The sequence below is a fragment of the Schistocerca nitens genome, chromosome 4, assembly GCF_023898315.1.
Source record: "Schistocerca nitens isolate TAMUIC-IGC-003100 chromosome 4, iqSchNite1.1, whole genome shotgun sequence".
In the NCBI taxonomy this organism is placed as follows: Eukaryota; Metazoa; Arthropoda; class Insecta; order Orthoptera; family Acrididae; genus Schistocerca; species Schistocerca nitens.
Genome location: NC_064617.1, coordinates 646,484,892 through 646,503,666, shown reverse-complemented (window position 1 = coordinate 646,503,666; position 18,775 = coordinate 646,484,892). Strand labels below are relative to the sequence as shown.

Here is an 18,775-nt window from a genome sequence, read left to right as displayed (position 1 = left end):
TTCAGTTAATTCTCTCTGTCTTTTGTTATCATTTACTCTTTATTCTTTCTCTTCTCCATCAACTATCAGACTGTCTGCTGTAAAATACTCCCAAAACTACACAGGGGAAATAAAATGAAACAAAACTTTTATCATTCCAAGAGACCAACATTGTGAACTACTTGTATTTTGTATTTGTTAAACAATTGAGAGTTCCTATTTTAGAGAGAGAGAGAGAGAGATAGAGAGAGAGAGAGAGAGAGATATGTGACACAAAAGCCTATTCTGATGACTTGTGCCTATCTGTGAGTTGTGTTGTCACTCAGCTGTTAATATGGCTTCAAGCTGATGAACTGTAAATAAATAATTTGAGTACTTCCCATAGAGATTTTGACTTTATTATTGCCTAGGCCATCAATACAAATCAATGATTAGCTTGAACCACACCCTCTGCTTGGTACACTCAGTTAGTTGGTTAGTTTCATGTTCCATAGACTAATCATAGTTATGTTAAATGAATCATTTTACAATCACATTACAAATTAATTTGTAAATATGGTTATATGCAGAACATTTATAATTTTTTCCCATCTATAACAGGCATTTTGTTCTAATTACATTGTCACCTATCATATAAATCTATCATGCCATTTTCACACATATTATTATTAAAGTTATTACTAACTGTCCCTGGCCACACATTGCTATGGCTCAGTCTGGTTAAATGGAAAAGAAAGAAAAGGCAAAGCACACATTTCCAATATGCATGCAAACTGCATATACATCCTAATCTCTTGGGCTCCTCCTCCTTGCCCCTCTTCTCACCATCACCTTCTCCCCCTTCTCTCTGTTCATCTTCTCCTTCCTCTCTCAGTCCCTACCAGCCCACTCCCTCTCCCTGTCTCTGTGTCCATCACCTGCTCTACTTCTCTCTGTCCATCTTCTACTCCCCATCTCCATCTCCACATTCTGACTCTCTCTCCCTGTCTCTCTGTCCATTACCTCCTTCCCTCTGTCTCTGTCCATCTTCGCCTCCCCCATTACTCCATCTCTTCCTACCCCCCTCTGTCTCCCCCTCTCTCTATCCAGCTCATTTTTTTCCATTTCATTTGTCCCGTTTCCTCCAATCGCTCTGTCCATCTCCTATTGTACTTGTACACCCCCCCCCCCCCCCCCCGCCCATGACCTAGAGGCTTTTTTATTGTTACTGAAAATTCAGATCGCTGTTGCACTTGCCATATGTGACTATTCACAAGCACCTTTATTCATTCTATTCTTCTTTTAAGAGAATACATCCAGAGAGGCTGTCTGGTGTACCATATCTGCATGTTATCGAGACCATGCGATTCCGACTTTCAAAGAGCATAACTCCATGTGTGTGTGTGTGTGTGTGTGTGTGTGTGTGTGTGTGTAAACCACTGTTTTCATTCAAAATGGTTAATAACAATCATAAGCTGATGAGCCATAAATATGTGTATGTATGCATGTGTCCGAACATTTATTACACTAACATGTAAAAATTTTAAGCAAATTGGTCAAGTACTTTCTGAGATTTTTGGTAATGTTGCCCCTTTACATATGACAGATTTATTTATTTATTAAGAAAATAGATAAACAACAACATGCAAGTATTTGAATACAAATTTGTGTGTAAAATTCAAAGCAGTTATATATAAATATATTAAAAAAATAGGTATACAAAAACATGCATGTATTCAAATGCAAAGGTATGTCAAAATTTTGAAGAAACCAGTGAAGAACTTTACAGATTTTAACATTTTGACAAACGATTATTTACATTTTTATATAGAGTTCCCCCAATAATTATTACATATAGATTTATATATTACATATGTCACTCCAGCAGGTACATAAAAACAAGCACTTATTTGAATGCAATGTTGTGTCAAAATTTCAAATTAATCGGGGAAGAATTTTCAGGGTTTTAGGATTTTGAACAAATGAACTTTTACACTTTTATTTATAAATGTTCATTTGTTCAAAAACTTAGTCCCCTGAAATTTTGAGACAATGTTGCATTTATTTATTTATTATTCGAATATCCTTCTCATCGTGTCCTGTAGATCTTCTCTTACTTGGGGTTCTGGGCAGTTTTTCCGAACTTTACTCCTTTTTCTAAACCTCACCAGTTCTTTTTCTTCACTCTTCTTCCTTCAACCCTTCTGTCAGAAGAAGAACCACTGCCTCCATAAACTTGCAGACTTTAATACCTTTCTATGAGTGTTCTCCTGCCACTGCTGGGTGAGTAGATTTTTTATCTGTTCAATTACCTTGTATTTTCAAAAGTGATTATTTTTAAAGATGTTAGCAAAGATCTTATATTCATTTATTCAAAATATGAAATCTCTGAAAGTTCTTCACCAACCCCTTTGAAATTTTCACACAATATTGCATTCAAATATGTGCATTTTTTATATACCTATGATAGTGTCATGTGGTATATTTTACAGTTTTATTTATTATTTATCTAATATATGTTTATTTATACCCATATGGCGCTCCTGTTGTTTTATAATAACATGCAGAATTTCAAAGCAGTCAGTAAAAAAAAAATTCAGAGATACATGATTTTGAACAAATGAACGTTTATACTTTTATTTTTAGACATTATTATTAACCAGAGTCATACTTGCTTCTATTAAATAAGATTACAGTACACCCCTATAAGTTAATGAAGGATTACAGCTGATGATTCACCTTTTAAACCTAATAACTTGATCTTATAACAATAATGGAAATTCGTGGTTGGAGCAATACATAAAATAAGGAAAAGGCAGGTGTGTGTATTATTGCCAGAAAAAGACCTAGTGCTCAAAAGCTCGTGTGAATGCTGTTTTCTGTGTTACTGTGCTCTAAGCACTGATCTGCTACAGCTGAATAGTTTCCTTTCCTTTATTTTAAACTGATCTTATAAAGCACTTCTTCATTTAATCTCATTTCCTGGAGTATGATTACCTTGCAGCTGATATTATGAGTATCGTCCATATGAAGTGTGTTATCAACCAATTGTGTACTACTGCTGTTGCAGTACGCTGCAACTCAAATGGGAAATTTTGAATAACCCAAGGAATCTAATAATTGCAAGAGCTATTGTTTCCTTGTGTTTTAGGATCAACTTCTTAGTATCTGTGCTCTGCAAAATACTACCACAAAACTTACCTCTGACAACATTTGCTTAATTTCAGTGTCTGGTATGTCAGGCTGTCCTAAAGTAGCAAATGTTAGCCTTAGGTCTGTAGTACTAATCACACCATCTTTATCCAGGTCAAACAGTTGAAATGCCTGAAAAGATAGACACATAATGGAGTGAAACATTGCTTGTATAGTTGTGTGATCATATTTTGAGCTACTGAAAGAGACATGTGCAGGTTTTCATAAAATGTTAGAAAAAACAGATGCAACAAGACTTTATACTAGTTAGTAAAAAACTTTTTATTGTTGCATAAAACATTTAGTCTGGATAACCTTTATTTAATACTCTCTCCAAGATATAATGTCTTTTCCAATATGACAATTGTTGAATGACAAAGAGAACTGTGAGCTCAAGCATTTGTCAGTTAGGTGGAGCGAGTTTGTTACCAATTGTGTAGAAGTGTGGCCAATAATTCCAGTCTATTATACTGTTACTGAATGTGTAATCCATTATAATATAATATTTTGTAAAAAATTAGACAGTGCCAGTAAATCTTTATTGAATATTCAGTCAGTCTCTGTTAAAACATTATGAAGCTAGCTTTAGTTTTGTACACTTTACGCAGTTGTAGCTATTTTGGGAAAGTTTGTGTGAATGATCTACCTGAAATATTGATACTGAACACTGATGTCTTCTGACATTATGCAGAATCCAGGATCTGAAAATGACATTGTTAATCTTAACCATGAAAATGAGAAGGAAAGATTCCTCATCATCTCGTCCTGTAAGTCTCCCCTGACCCAGGATTCTGGATGACTTTTCTAAACTCTACCCCTTTTCTTAAACCTCTCCAGTCCTTTTCCTTAGCTCCTCTTCCTCCCCTTCAACCCTTCTGCTGGAAGAAGGAACCACTACCTCCGAAAGGTTGTGTAAGTAACAGCAACAAAACATTTTTTTAATGTGTGTGTTCCCTTGCCACCACTTGATGAGTAGAACTTATTAAATTATATTGCCAAAAATTGATTATTTTCGTTGTTAACCATGAGAATGTTTTATAAACATAAATAAAAATTCTTAAAAAGTGTTTGTGCTACTTTCCTCAGCAAAATTAAGTAAAAGTGCAATTTAGTTAGTTATTACTTAACATGTGCACCTGGAGAAGAGAGTTCTCACACAGTTGCAGCAGAGAAGTTGAGAATGTGTGGGAAGTAGTCAATAAGTGAAACTGAAAAGCAAGCGGAAAAGGTATACTACAGCAAATATCTGTCAGAAGCGTTGTGAGGTACCATATAATGTTCAAACCATTTTGATTATGACTGGTACAGGCTCTTTACACAAGTAGAAGGTAATATGTACAGATGTTTCTGAAAATTTGCTCCAGAAGCTGTAAGGGGGTGATACTTTTCTGTCATATACAGTTTTTAGCAATAAGTTAACATTCCACTTATGTACCAAAGTAATTAAGACACAACAAGAAAATGGTTCCACCATCCCAGTGATGTTCTCAGGAGCAGAAGTGCAACCTTCAACATCAAATAACTGTCAATACAAATGCGATGATACTGCAAATACTACTCTACCAGATGCACAAACATAGACAAAAATAACAAAAGCAACTGCACAACCCATAAGAAAAAAAACAACAGAAACTACAACAAAAACAGTTAAGCAACCATTAGCTTCTCCAGCAGAGAAAGAGACTCCCACAGCAACAAAAACTGTCAAGCAACAATCAGTTTTTACACCAGCAATAAAGAAAAAGAGACACCAACAGCAACCAAATCAGTCAACCCGCCATCAGTCTCACCAGCAGTGATAAACAAGATGACACCTACAGCAGAGAAAACGATGGTCAACAGAAGAACTATTGTTCCTCCTCCCAGATTCAATGATTTTTTGTGGACAGGACTGAAGAGGAAAAAGCTACCACCCAGTCAGCTGCAGCAAGTAAGGTAGAACCAAAAATTTCTCAACAGTGTTCAGTACTTTCTGACTCTTACAATCAGCAAATTTACTTCCACAATGTACAAGGACTCAGAAACAAAGTGAGTGAAATAGAAATTTTAATAAATAGTAACAGTGAATTATCAAATATCCAAATACTATGTATTACTGAGCACTTAATGAGCTGTTCTGAAATTGAATGTGTTATGATACCACAGTTCAAACTGATAAATCATTTCTCAAGGAAAAAATTCAACGGTGGAGGGAGCTGCATATTTGTAAAAAACAATACTATTGTTCTACCACTGGACATATGCAACTCCCACAGCATTGAAAAAGACATAGAATTATCGGGTATAGAAGTCAATGAACATTGTATTTACTTAATATCAGTATACAGATCACCCTCAGGCAACCTAAGCTGTTTCTATAAGAACTTGGCCTTAGCATTAGAAAAACTAACTAAACGGAAATCCTACAGAATTGTAAACTGTGGCGATTTTAACACAGATTTCCTAGTAGAAGATAGTGACCATGTAAACTTCAAAAACTTTGAATCTCTACAATCTGGAACTAAAGGTTAAATCCCCAACCAGAATATCCAACCACAGTGAATCTTGTCTTGACCAATAGCTACTGACACAGAAGGCACAGCATGCTCTGTAAAGCTAGGATTCTCTGACCACAATGCCCTAATTATACGGATACCAGTAAGCAAGCCCCCTCAAAAAAGCTTACAACACAAACTAGAAATTTCTGTCAAAGAAATATCCACACCTTTCTGTCCCACATGCAAACAGAAAACGGCAGGATATATATCAGTCTCAAAATGTAGATGACAAATTTGAGACTTTTCTAAATACCTTTAGTTATTATTTCAACTACCACTTCCCTTAAAAACAAAAAAATGTTTCCAATAACAGTAAATTTCTCCAAGTGGATGACCCCAGGTATTATCACCTCAGCAAAAAGAAAAAGAGAACTCTTCAACCTCAGCAAGACTGAATTTGGCAATACTGAAAAATTTAAGAATTACTTTACCAAATATAAAAAAAATCTTTAGAAATGTAGTTAATGCAGCCAAAAACCTGCAAAATGATAACCTTCTCAAATTATCAGCTAACAAAAGTAAATGCATGTGGAAAATCATTAATACACATATTGGCAGAAATCAACAGCTGACAAGTAATATGAACCAAAAAATAAATGGGAAATCAATCACAAACAAAAACGAAATAGCAGATGAATTTCACTCATATTTTATTAAAAATGTTGAAAGTCTCACAGACCACCTTAAAAATAATCATCTCCCAAACTTAGTACAAAACAACTGCACTGACACGCTGTTCTTATTACCAACAACAGAGGCAGAAACAGAAAAAATTATTCATACAAAAATTAAGAAAAAATCCTATGCAGGACAAGATCAGATACCCTGCTTTCTTCTCCATAACTGCAGCAACCTCATAAGTAAACCACTGTCCCACATAGGAATCTCTTCATTCCTCAATGGCATATTTCCTAATAAACTCAAGACTGCAAAAATCATACCCATTCATAAAAAAGGAAGTAAAGATGATATCAGCAATTACAGGCCAATAGCAGTACTCTCAGTATTCAGCAAAAATTTGAATATACTATGGCAGACAGACTAAATTAATTTCTGAAAAAAAGAAATGCCATATCACCTGCTCAGTTTGGTTTCCAAGGAGGAAAAACCACAACTGATGCAATACAGCAACTCCTAGATTACACCTTAACACTAGTAGACAAGAAGCTTGCAGCCATAGGCATTTTTCTTGACCTAACAAAGGCATTTGATATGGTCAGTCACAATATACTGCTCCAAAAAATTTGTTCGCGTGGAATAAGGGGCACAAAGACAGAAACCAATATGTCCAAATGAATGTAACCGACTGACCAGGAATTGCTAATACTGTACTACCCAAGTCACAGAACATGGAGTTCCCCAAGGCTCAGTGTTGGGACCCTTATTATTCTTACTTTATGTAAATGACCTCCTCTTAAATTTACACAATAAAAGAACGTTCCTCTTTGCTGATGATACCACAATTGCGATATCTGACTCAAATGAACATCTTCAAGATGCAATAAACAGGAGCACAGCACACCTAAACTCACAGACTACTCCTAAATATAAAAAAAGACAGCTGGTATTACTTTCCACACAGTCTAAAATAAAAACCCACCAGTACCAAATATATCACTGAGTGATGATAAAATCAACTATGTAAAGGAAACTAAATTTTTGGGGGTTACCGTTACTGACACACTTACATGGAAAAGTCATATTGATATAACCTGCACCAAATTGAGTAAAGTATGTTCCATGATTAGACAAATAAGGAATATTTTAATACCAACACCCTCACATCAATGTACTATGCTCTTTTCTACTCTATATTAAGCTATGGAATTATCTTTTGGGGCCACAGTACAGAAGCAGTGAGGCTGTTTAAACTACAAAAAAAGTAGTTAGAATAATATTATTCAGACAGCAGAAAGAATCTTGTAAACCACTGTTCCAGAATCTGAACATATTACCCCTCCCATGTCAGTACGTACTGGACCTACTATGTTTCACCAAGAAAAATATTAGCAACTTAGATATAAACTCAGGCTGGCACCAACATGATACAAGGTCAAAGAACTCTCTATGAGTAATTCCTTATTCAACAAAACTATACAGTAAAGGTGTCAAATATATGAGAATAAAACTCTACAATCACCTGCCAATACCAGTGAAGAACATTACACAAGTGAAGGATTTTAAAGTAAAACTATGGTCTCTCCTAATTAAACACTGCCTCTACAGCATACAGGAATTCCTCGAAAACAACCTGCTTTAAGGAACTGCTATAAGGAACACCTCAACAAAAACATCAGCTAATGAATCCCAAACTATTGACCTTACATAACATAACTGAGTGTAATGAATATAATAGAGGGAAACATTCCACATGGGAAAAATATATTTAAAAAAACGAAGATGCTGTAACTTACCAAAAGAGAACGCACTGGTATGTTGATCGACACAAAAAAACACACAAATACACACACAAATATTCAAGCTTTCACAACCCAAGGTTGCTTCATCAGGAAAGAGGGAAGGAGAGGGAAAGACGAAAGGATGTGGATTTTAAGGGAGAGGTTAAGGAGTCATTCCAGTCCTGGGAGCAGAAAGACTTACTTTAGGGGGTAAAAAGGACAGGTATACACTCGCACACACTCACATATCCATCCGCAAATATACAGACACAGGCAGACATATGTAAATGCAAAGAGGTTGGGCAGAGATGTCAGTCGAGGTGGAAGCACAGAGGCAAAGATGTTGTTGAATGACAGATGAGGTACAAGGGGCGGCAACTTGAAATTAGCGGAGGTTGAGGCCTGGTGGGTAATGGAAAGAGAGAATATATTGAAGGGCAAGTTCCCATCTCCGGAGTTCTGATAGGTTGGTGTCAGTGGGGAGTATCCAGATAACCATGACGGTGTAACACTGTGCCAAGATATGCTGGCCATGCACCAAGGCATGTTTAGCCACTGGGTGATCCTCATTACCAACAAACACTGTCTGCCTGTGTCTGTTCATGCGAATGGATAGTTTGTTGCTGGTCATTCCCACATAGAAGGCTTCACAGTGTAGGCATGTCAGCTGGTAAATCACGTGGGTGCTTTCACACGTGGCTCTGCCTTTGATCGTGTACACCTTCCGGGTTACAGGACTGGAGTAGGTGGTGGTGGGAGGGTGCATGACACAAGTTTTACACCGGGGACGGTTACAAGGGTACGAGCCAGAGGGTAGGGAAGGAGGTTTGGGGATTTCATAGGGATGAACCAAGAGGTTACAAAAGTTAGGTGGATGGCAGAAAGACACTCTTGGTGGAGTGGGGAGGATTTAATGAAGGATGGATCTCATTTCAGGGCACGATTTGAGGAAGTCGTATCCCTGCTGGAAAGCCACATTCAGAGTCTGATCCAGGCCCGGAAAGTATCCTGTCACAAGTGGGGCACTTTTGGAGATCTTCTGTGGGAGGTTCTGGGTTTGAGGGGATGAGGAAGTGGCTCTGGTTATTTGCTTCTGTACCAGGTCGGGAGGGTAGTTGTGGGATGCAAAAGCTGTTTTCAGGTTATTGGTATAATGGTTCAGGGATTCAGGACTGGAGCAGATTCGTTTGCCACGAAGACCTATGCTGTAGGGAAGGGACCGTTTCATATGGAATGGGTGGCAGCTGTCATAATGGAGGTACTGTTGCTTGTTATGGGTTTGATGCGGACAGATTTGTGAAGCTGGCCATTGGACAGATGGAGGACAATGTCAAGGAAAGTAGCATGGGATTTGGAGTAGGACCAGGTTAATCTTATGGAACCAAAGGAGTTGAGGTTGGAGAGGAAATTCTGGAGTTCTTCTTCACTGTGAGTCCAGATCATGAAGATGTCATCAATAAATCTGCACCAAACTTTGGGTTGGCGGGCTTGGGTAACCAAGAAGGCTTCCTCTAAGTGACCCATTAGTAGGTTGGCGTACGAGGAGGCCATCCTGGTACCCATGGCTGTTCCCTTTAATTGTTGGTATGTCTGGCCTTCAAAAGTGAAGAAGTTGTGGGTTAGGATGAAGCTGGCTAAGGTAATGAGGAAAGAGGTTTTAGGTAGGGTAGCAGGTGATCGGTGTGAAAGGAAGTGCTCCACTGCAGTGAGGCCCTGGACGTGCGGGATGTTTGTGTATAAGGAAGTGGCATCAATGGTTACAAGGATGGTTTCCGGGGGTAACAGACTGGGTAGGGATTCCAGGAGTTCGAGAAAGTGATTGGTGTCTTCGATGAAGGATGGGAGTCTGCATGTAATGGCTTGAAGGTGTTGATCTACATAGGTAGAGATATGTTCTGTGGGGGCTTGGTAACCAGCTACAATGGGGTGGCCGGGATGTTTGGGTTTGTGAATTTTAGGAAGTAGGTAGAAGGTAGGGGTGCGGGGTGTCAGTGGGGTCAGGAGGTTGATGGAGTCAGGTGAAAGGTTTTGTAGGGAGCCTAAGGTTCTGAGGATTCCTTGAAGCTCTGCCTGGACATCAGGAATGGGATTACCTTGGCATACTTTGTATGTAGTGTTGTCTGAAAGCTGATGCAGTCCCTCAGCCACATACTCCCGATGATCAAGTACCACGGTCATATTTGTGTGTGTGTTTGTGTGTTTTTTGTGTCTATCAACATACCAGCACTTTCTCATTTGGTAAGTTACAGCATCTTTGTTTTTTATATATATAACTGAATGTAAGTTTTATTGGTATTACTGCTAAATTCTGATACAGAATAAATATAAGACCTAAGTGCATTACACATGTGATATAAATATGTAATCATTTTATAGATTCATAGACATGTACCTCTTCTTATAAATGCCTAATATGTGTCAAATGACCTGTCCTATATCATGAAGTGCATTTATGTACAATGTATGATTCAGAGGATCAAAACAAATAAATAAATAAAAAAGTAAATAGATGAAAATTGGAGATGCAGTTTTGGGAAAAATACATGGCGAACCTAAATTCATAACTACTGAATGAAAGAAATTCTTTTTCATATATACAGTGCCATTTGAAGCTCTGGAAAATCCACTTCCTAATGCATATAGGTTAGTCCATCCAAAGACCAGAAAATGATTTGGTTTGACAAACATTATAGAAACTGAAACCTTAGGTTACAATTTGTTAACAGTATATCTCCAGTAGGATTAATCATGCACACTTGATATAATTTTATTGATGCTAAAGGAAAATTTATCACATAACTATGTATCCCCATGAGTATTCTCACTCTTTGTCAGCTATACGCTATCTGACCACAAAGCTCAGATTCATGTAGTATAACTTCCTTATTTTGTTCTTCTGTGCTTCATTTTCTCTTTGTCCTTTCTATGTATCTAGAAAGATATGTTCTGTGTATCTACAAGTGTCTACCTATGTATGATCAATTGTTGTCAGACATTCAGTATTCTCCTTTTTATCCTCAATAGAAAATATGTTGGTATATGACCTTAAAATGTGTATTTATTGTATAAATGGTTAGCTATCTATTATTCAGAAGCCACTGTGCAGTTCCTTTGTTGTTCATTTAACATCATTGCCTTCAATTTAATATTGGAACATATGTAATTACAGTCCTCTATGATACAATTTTATGCATTCAGTTCTGTCTATTTTATACTTATATCATCCTTCCTGTATCCTGTGCCTACTTATTACACCAATATATTGTCATTACCATACCTTTAATAACATATGACAATTTTTTGCATGTGGGAATTACCAACAACCACCTTTCCACACAAATAAATGACCGCTGCCAAATTAGGGCCAAGAACACATTTGACCATCTAGTGAAAGAACACACTGCTGAGCACAAAATACTCAATTCGAATGACTGGTTCACAACTTGTGCCATATGGGCTCACTGTACCCCCTCCTCTGTCTCCTCTCTCCATTTTCCATGAATTATATAGATGGGAACTATCCTTATCACACTTCCTTTGCTCCTACAATCCTCCCAACCTTGATCTCCAGTAGCACCCATTCCACACACTCTGCCACCTGCATCCCAATATCCCCCAGTTTTCTAATTTTTACACTTAATTTCCCTTTTCCTTCACTTTGCTCCCCCTCTGCACCTTCTTTCTCCTCTCACCAACTCCACCTAATACAACCCCTTACCCCTCTCAGGCTACAGCACTGGTATTAGTTAAACGTGTGTGTGTGTGTGTGTGTGTGTGTGTGTGTGTGTGTGTGTGTGTGTGTTCTGTATCAGTTATCTCTGAAGAAGGACATTGTCCAAAAGGTTAGCAACATATTCAGTCAGATTCTTTCTATGGCTATTGACCATTCAGCACCTCGACTATATGGTGAGGTGCTATTTTTATGTCTACCAGTATTTCCTAATGGTTCATAATTATTGTTTGCTTGTTTCACTGTTCAGTCATCCCCATTCTGTTGATGTGTTGTTTCCTTTTTACACATCCTGGCTCTACTTTTTTGCTTCTTACAGGAAATGCATGGTCCAGTCATATTAATATGACCACCGTCTGTCTTTAATAGCAATGAACAATAACCACTCACAGATGGCAAGTGGCACCACTAGCAGTGGAAGGTATATAAAGTATTTTGGGGGGCATGGAAAACAATGCAGTCATTGTCATAAGGTGAAAACAGAACAATTTATCTCATGTCCAAAATGGCCTGATCATTGGCTTTTGGGCCACGGGTGGCATCATTTCTGAAAGGGCCAAGGGTGGCATCATTTCTGAAACAGCTAAGTTTGTAAACTGTTCACATGCCACCATGGTTAAAGTATACTGTACATGGCAAAACGGCATTAGGTATCACTGGTGCCGAGGCCATGAATGACAAGGTGAACGATGGCTGCGGAGATGTAAATGGGTGAATAGACATGCCACTATTGAGCAACTGGCCACAGTGAACCAAGGACTACCAACAGTGTCTCCTCAACCACATTCAGTGGATGTTGCTGTGTATGGGTCTCCACAGCAGGCACTTGGTTCAGGCACCCATGTTGACTGCTGCTCTTCAGTGACGAAAGCTGGAATTTGCATGCCAATGCCACAACTGGAAGTCCACTGAGTAGCAACAGAGGAATCACATTTTATGCTTCATTGGACAGATGGCAGTTGGCATGTACAGCATGAAAAGTCTGAGAGTAAACACCCTGCAACAATGATCAGAAGGGTCCAGGTTGGAGGGCATTCCCTGGGCGATCTTGTAATTCTGGTAGGCACAATGAATTAATATAAATATGCTCCTTTTCTTGGGGACCATGTCCAACCTACATGCAGGTTGTTTTTCCTAGGTATGATGGCATCTACCAGCAGAACAATGCAATGTGTCACACAGCTTGTAGTGAACGAGTGTGGTTCAAAGAGCACCAGATGAGTTTATTGTACTCTCTTGGCCACCGAACTCCTCAGATTTAAACCTGAATTTCTGGGACCACTTCAATCAGGCTGTTCACACTGTGCAACCTCAATCTAGCTCAGCTGACTACGGCACTAGAGTCAGCATGGCTCCACATCACTGTCAACACCTTCCAGAACTTCACTGCCTCTCTTTTTGCTCATCTCACTGCAGACTGCACTGCAAAAGGTGGTTATTCAGCCTTTTGATGGGAGTTCACATTAGTGTGACTGGACAGTGTATTACAGACTTCTCATATAATATTGTTATGTTTTTACCTCTAAGCATGCATCCTTTTACTTGTCTTACAAATTTTATTACAGACAAATGTAGTTTTCTTTTGTCAGTCTTAGCTGGAGTGCAGGGTGGAGGGTAAAAATCGTAGAGGGAGACCAAGAGATGAATACACTAAGCAGATTCAGAAGGATGTAGGCTGCAGTAGGTACTGGGAGATGAAGAGGCTTGCACAGGATAGAGTAGCATGGAGAGCTGCATCAAACCAGTCTCAGGACTGAAGACTACAACAACAACAACATCTTAGCTCCTGTGCAGGTTTCGGTTCCATACTTTGTTATAGGAGTATCAATTGCTTTATAAAATTACAGCTCTGTATTCTTCCTTATCTTTCCACCAAGTCTTATGTGCATTGTGCTACATATCATTAAAGACTTGTGTAGTTTATTACTGATGATATTTTCATCTTCTATGTGAATTTCATAGCCTAACAATGGAAAGTGTGTCACCTGTTCTATTGCGTGTTCACACATTATTATTTTAGAACATACTGGAACTTTCCACTTGAAGACCATGAGTTCAGTATTCTTTTCTCTTCTTTTTTAATGAAACTTTTAGAAGACAGTTCTCAGATATTTCATTCAGGTGTGGTATTGCAGAATGAAGATCATTTTCTGTCTGTTGAATTATTTTTGGTTGTCAGAAAAGAGTAAAGGTCTTAATATATGTGTCATGATGTAACTCTGATACCTTGCTTAACTTCACATATCCATTGTCGTCTGTGTCACCACTACAAAACGTAAGTGAAACATTAAACTCTTTGTTTCAATCCTGTGTTCATAATGGTCCTGTTTTCTCTTTGTCTGTATTTGTTATAATTTCTATGTGATGCTATAAAGCCTCTATAATTTTGTTAAATACATGGGAAACATTCATTTTTCCATGGTGTTGGAAAAAGCTTGCTTCTGTTTACTTAACTGAAATCCTTTTCACATATATAAATATGGTGTTGTGGTCTTCAGCCTGAAAACTGGTTTGATGCAGTTCTCCATGACAGTCTATCCACTGAAAACCTCTTCATATCAGCATAACTCTTGCAGCCTACACCTGCATGAACCTGCTTGCTGTAATCAAGCCTTGGTCTCCTTGCACAGTTGTTCTCCCTCATCATTTCCTACCATTATTTTAATTCTCGGTAACTCATCACTGAAGAAAACTATTTGTTGTACAGAACTTTAAACAGTTGGGTAAAGTGACAACAGCCTCACAGTACAATTATTCTCTTATAAAGTTTGTTGACAAGAATCACTAATAGTTCAAAATCAATAGTAACATTCAGAAATATAATATTAAAATGAGAAACTACTTCCACGATCCTTTCCTTAGCCTTGATTTGGTATGTTAGGGGGTGAGGTATTAAAATATAAAAACCTTTTAACATCTACCCAGTGTGTAAATAATTTGATATATAATAAAAACAACTTCAAAAACAAACATGCTTGTTTCAAAGAGGAAAAGCAATATTGAAAATTGCGATTTTTTTTCAGTGTGTTCATGTTTTTCAGTGAGAAAATACATTATACTTGTAAAACTGAATTGTTCAACATCATCATTAGAGGCTGCAGTTATGATCAGTGGAACATGCAAATGTCTAAATTAACTAAACTTCTCCCCAAATTTGATTCAATAACTCTTCATATGTGAATCCCTCTAATTGAATCATTATTCTGTAACACTACATTTCAAAAAATGGTTCAAATGGCTCTGAGCACTATGGGACTTAACATCTGAGGTCATCAGTTCCCTAGAACTTACAACTACTCAAACCTAACTAACCAAAGGACATCACACACTTCCATGCCTGAGGCAGGATTCAAACCTGCGACCGTAGCAGTCGCGCAGTTCCAGACTGAAGCGCCTCGAACCGCTCAGCCACCTCGGCTGGCCACTACATTTCAAAAGCTTCTGTTCTGTCTCATCTGAACTGTTTATCTGTACTCTTATAAATACACTGGGCTCTTATTTCAGGATGAAACATACATCTTCTGACAGAATAGATTAAATAATAATCAAGAAATAGGCCAAGAATTGTGTTAAGTATAACAGCAATATCAAGCCTTAAAATAAAACAAAGGATATGTGATCTGTTGTGTAGTTGGGTTTGAGAGCCTCATGTTGTCAGACGATCTATATATTTTCATAATGGGGCAAAGTGCACAATTCAGCACTACTGCAAGGCTACTATTGTTGATATTTCACACTCTGTTTAGTGGACATTGGTTTGTGACCTTTACTCTAGTGACTACTTCCTGATCTGGCAAATCTGCCAGACAGAGCATTCCCTAAAACAAAGCCACCATGATAAGCACTCTGTAAGATGAACTGCACAGTGGTCAGCCATTGATTGGACATATAGTAACCATGGATGGGTGGACTACTTCACCAGCACGATCTACAATGCCACTTATGTATCCCTATCCCATTTTTAGGAGTCACTCTGTGGAGCAACAGGTGTCATTTTGCAAACAGAGGGAGATAGGGAGATGTGTGGTTCTGTAGTGTCACAACCGCATACCACTTGCTTAGAATGTTTTTCGTAAAAAGTCAATTTACACCCTTAAAAAATGAAGTTTATTCACAACAAGACACACACACCAGACGCTACTAGGGGACAGTGCAAGCTATAGTAAGTCCATATTATAAAGCAAAGTCCGGTCCAAGCAAATATAACACCATGGGCAGCATGATAACACTTGGTGCATGCACTCCACTGCTCACATCAACACACACAGGGGACAGAGTCATCTTGCCCTGTGCTGACTTATATGCTGGAATCCCATCAGAGGACATGCCTGAGGATCAGAACCACCTGAGTGGTGGTGTCGTAGTAATGTTATCTATACTAATTTTGTGCCAGCTTCTCAGTTTCTATGGTAATGTTGTTAATGTGGTAATTAGTGGCCACTAAAGGATAAGAACCTAGGTGATGTATGGTCCAGAGAAGCCACTACTGGGGAAGGTGGCAGATAAATGTCCCTGGGCATTGCTGTGAAACTCCAGGGCAGAATGGTGCTCAGTAGGAGTTGCACGATTCATCCCAGGACCAGAGGGTCTGCCAGGGATGGAGAAACTGACAGCCACTGACCAGGATGGAGGAGGCGAAGTTGACATTGGTTGTGCTGCTCATGGCTGGAGGCCATGGGATAGATCACGGAACCTTGGGGGCAGAGATCATCCCATGGATCCAGGTTGTATGGCATACAGTGATTGTCCCATGGATCCAGGTTTGATGGCATTGAAGCTTGTGCTGGTGATCCAAGTTTGGTGGAATCTGAGCTCATGGGTCCACACTGGGGTGCCCATCTGGAAAGGAGAAGCCTGAACAACAACATAACAACATGCAACTTTGCGCAATATCCAAGAGGGTGCATTGATGGATGGCCCATTCTGCTGGACTGCAGCCTTTAGTGAGAGCAGCCTTGAAATTTATTAGAAGACCACAACATGTATTAAATGCAGTGGTGGACATCATTTCCTTTCAGGTAGTAGCTGTAACATCATCTTCTTCTTGTTCAAGTCCATTGGCCAAGGGACTGAAAACCATGGCTGTCACTGGCAGTTGCCTGAAAGAATAATTGTGCAAATTGTATTTTAGTCCTTTTGCTGTTTCATGAATCATAAAGCAAGAAAAGAGTTTGTTCCAAAATACTGCCTACTGTGTGGTTAGCTATGACAAGAACATTTACTGGATGAGTTACTTGTTGTAAGTAAAACTGTAAGTTTTTCTTGTTGGAACACCTGATAGCATCCATAGGCCTACAGGTTTCTCTCCCCTGCCTTCATGGGTGGCACCCCTAAACTTAAGTAAGTAGATTGGTTTAGAAAGGATATAAAAGCACCAGTGGCCTGAAGTAATTTCACAGGGTGTTTGACTGTGAACACATCTAAGTACATTTGCTAGATTTTTTCCTGAGAAGCCTATGCTTCTATAGATCTATCAGTTACTTGGCATATTTTCATAGGTCGGGACGTATCTGCATTAGAACTGCTCTGCAGCAGTGTGCCTCTTGCAGTTGTCCTTTTCTTACCCACCTGGAGGATGTTGTGTGTTAGTGGGATGTGTGTGTGGCAAAGGAAACAATGTTTACTACAGGGCAGTGGCACTGTTGCTGACACAGCTCGTTGTTACTGGCATGGGTGTTTACAAGATCACCCTACCCACAGAGTAGTTGATGGCCCTGTGGGAGGTGGTGTGATGTCTGAAGTAACTGTTTCAGGGGAGCTGAATACTGTGACAGAGTTGACTTCCTCAATATGTGGTTCCTCACTTCTGCATCTGGAGCAAAGCGAAGGGGGGGGGGGGGGGGGGGTAAACACATTGTAACATGCCTAATTAGGTATATACACATAATTCTGCCCACAAAAGCATTTAAAATTGTAGTTTCTATTTAATCAGTATAGTTTGCTCGTTGCATTTGATTGATTGAGGCTCTTTTCATGATATTGGAATTCTGACTGGCTGCAATAGTATGTGTCTACATAAAAAAATGTTCTTGCAATGAGGAAAACATTCCAGGGAACTCAAGTTCTACAGCTCCTGATACTCTGTAGTATTTGGTTGAACACTAATAAATATTCCATGTTGAAAAATCTATACTTTCACCTAATTATGAAAGTGTTCAAAGCCCTTCTTTAGACCAGCAAAGGAGACATGGAGACATGACATGATGAAGAATTTTGGTTTGTGTTACCATGACCATCAATCAGCATTCAGCTTTCAATCGACACCAAGAGAGAGACGTTGTTGGGATTTCAGTTCTAGTAATGGTTTAGTTTAAAACTGCCCATTCAGTACACTAGCTCTGGAGTAAGCATGTCTGTGGCACATGTCACATGGTCATGATTAAGTCCGTTGCAGCATGATGTGGAACAATATCAGAAATGCTAAAAAATGGTTCAAATGGCTCTGAGCACTATGGGACTCAACTGCTGAGGTCATTAGTCCCCTAGAACTTAGAACTAGTTAAACCTAACTAACCTAAGGACATCACAAACATCCATGCCCGAGGCAGGATTCGAACCTGCGACCATAGCGGTCTTGCGGTTCCAGACTGCAGCGCCTTTAACCGCACGGCCACTTCGGCCGGCTCAGAAATGCTAAACAAGTCCTCGGTATCTTTACCATAAAAAAAGCAAGAGAGTTACCAAAATAATTGCTCTCACTAGCTGAACAGGAAAGACCTTTGGGCAGGTGGTCAACTTCCACCTTGTCTGAACCTTACAGTTGAAATAGATCCATAGTCACTTTCAGTGATTGTTAGAGGGAAATCGTTCACTATTGGTAACATGACTACGTGGGAGGCAGCTAAGGAGTAGGCTCTTACTGGTAGAAATAATCTCATATGGGTTTTCTTTGGTACTGTATAGGCTTAAAACACAACTTGGAAGTTCTATGTCTTCAGACTGCTCCATGCATGTCGTCT

The 18,775-nt window shown here is 38.9% G+C and overlaps 1 protein-coding gene across 1 annotated transcript in view; it reads right to left on the bottom strand.

The window, feature by feature from the left end:
- The window catches only part of LOC126252877 (myosin regulatory light chain, striated muscle, 25 kDa isoform-like), a 97,165-nt gene that overhangs the window by 36,908 nt on the left and 41,482 nt on the right, over positions 1-18,775 (bottom strand). Inside the window, exon 3 of the mRNA XM_049953836.1 lies at positions 3,160-3,282. Within this exon, the coding sequence (XP_049809793.1) occupies positions 3,160-3,282 (123 nt within the window). The remainder of the gene's footprint in view (positions 1-3,159; positions 3,283-18,775) is intronic.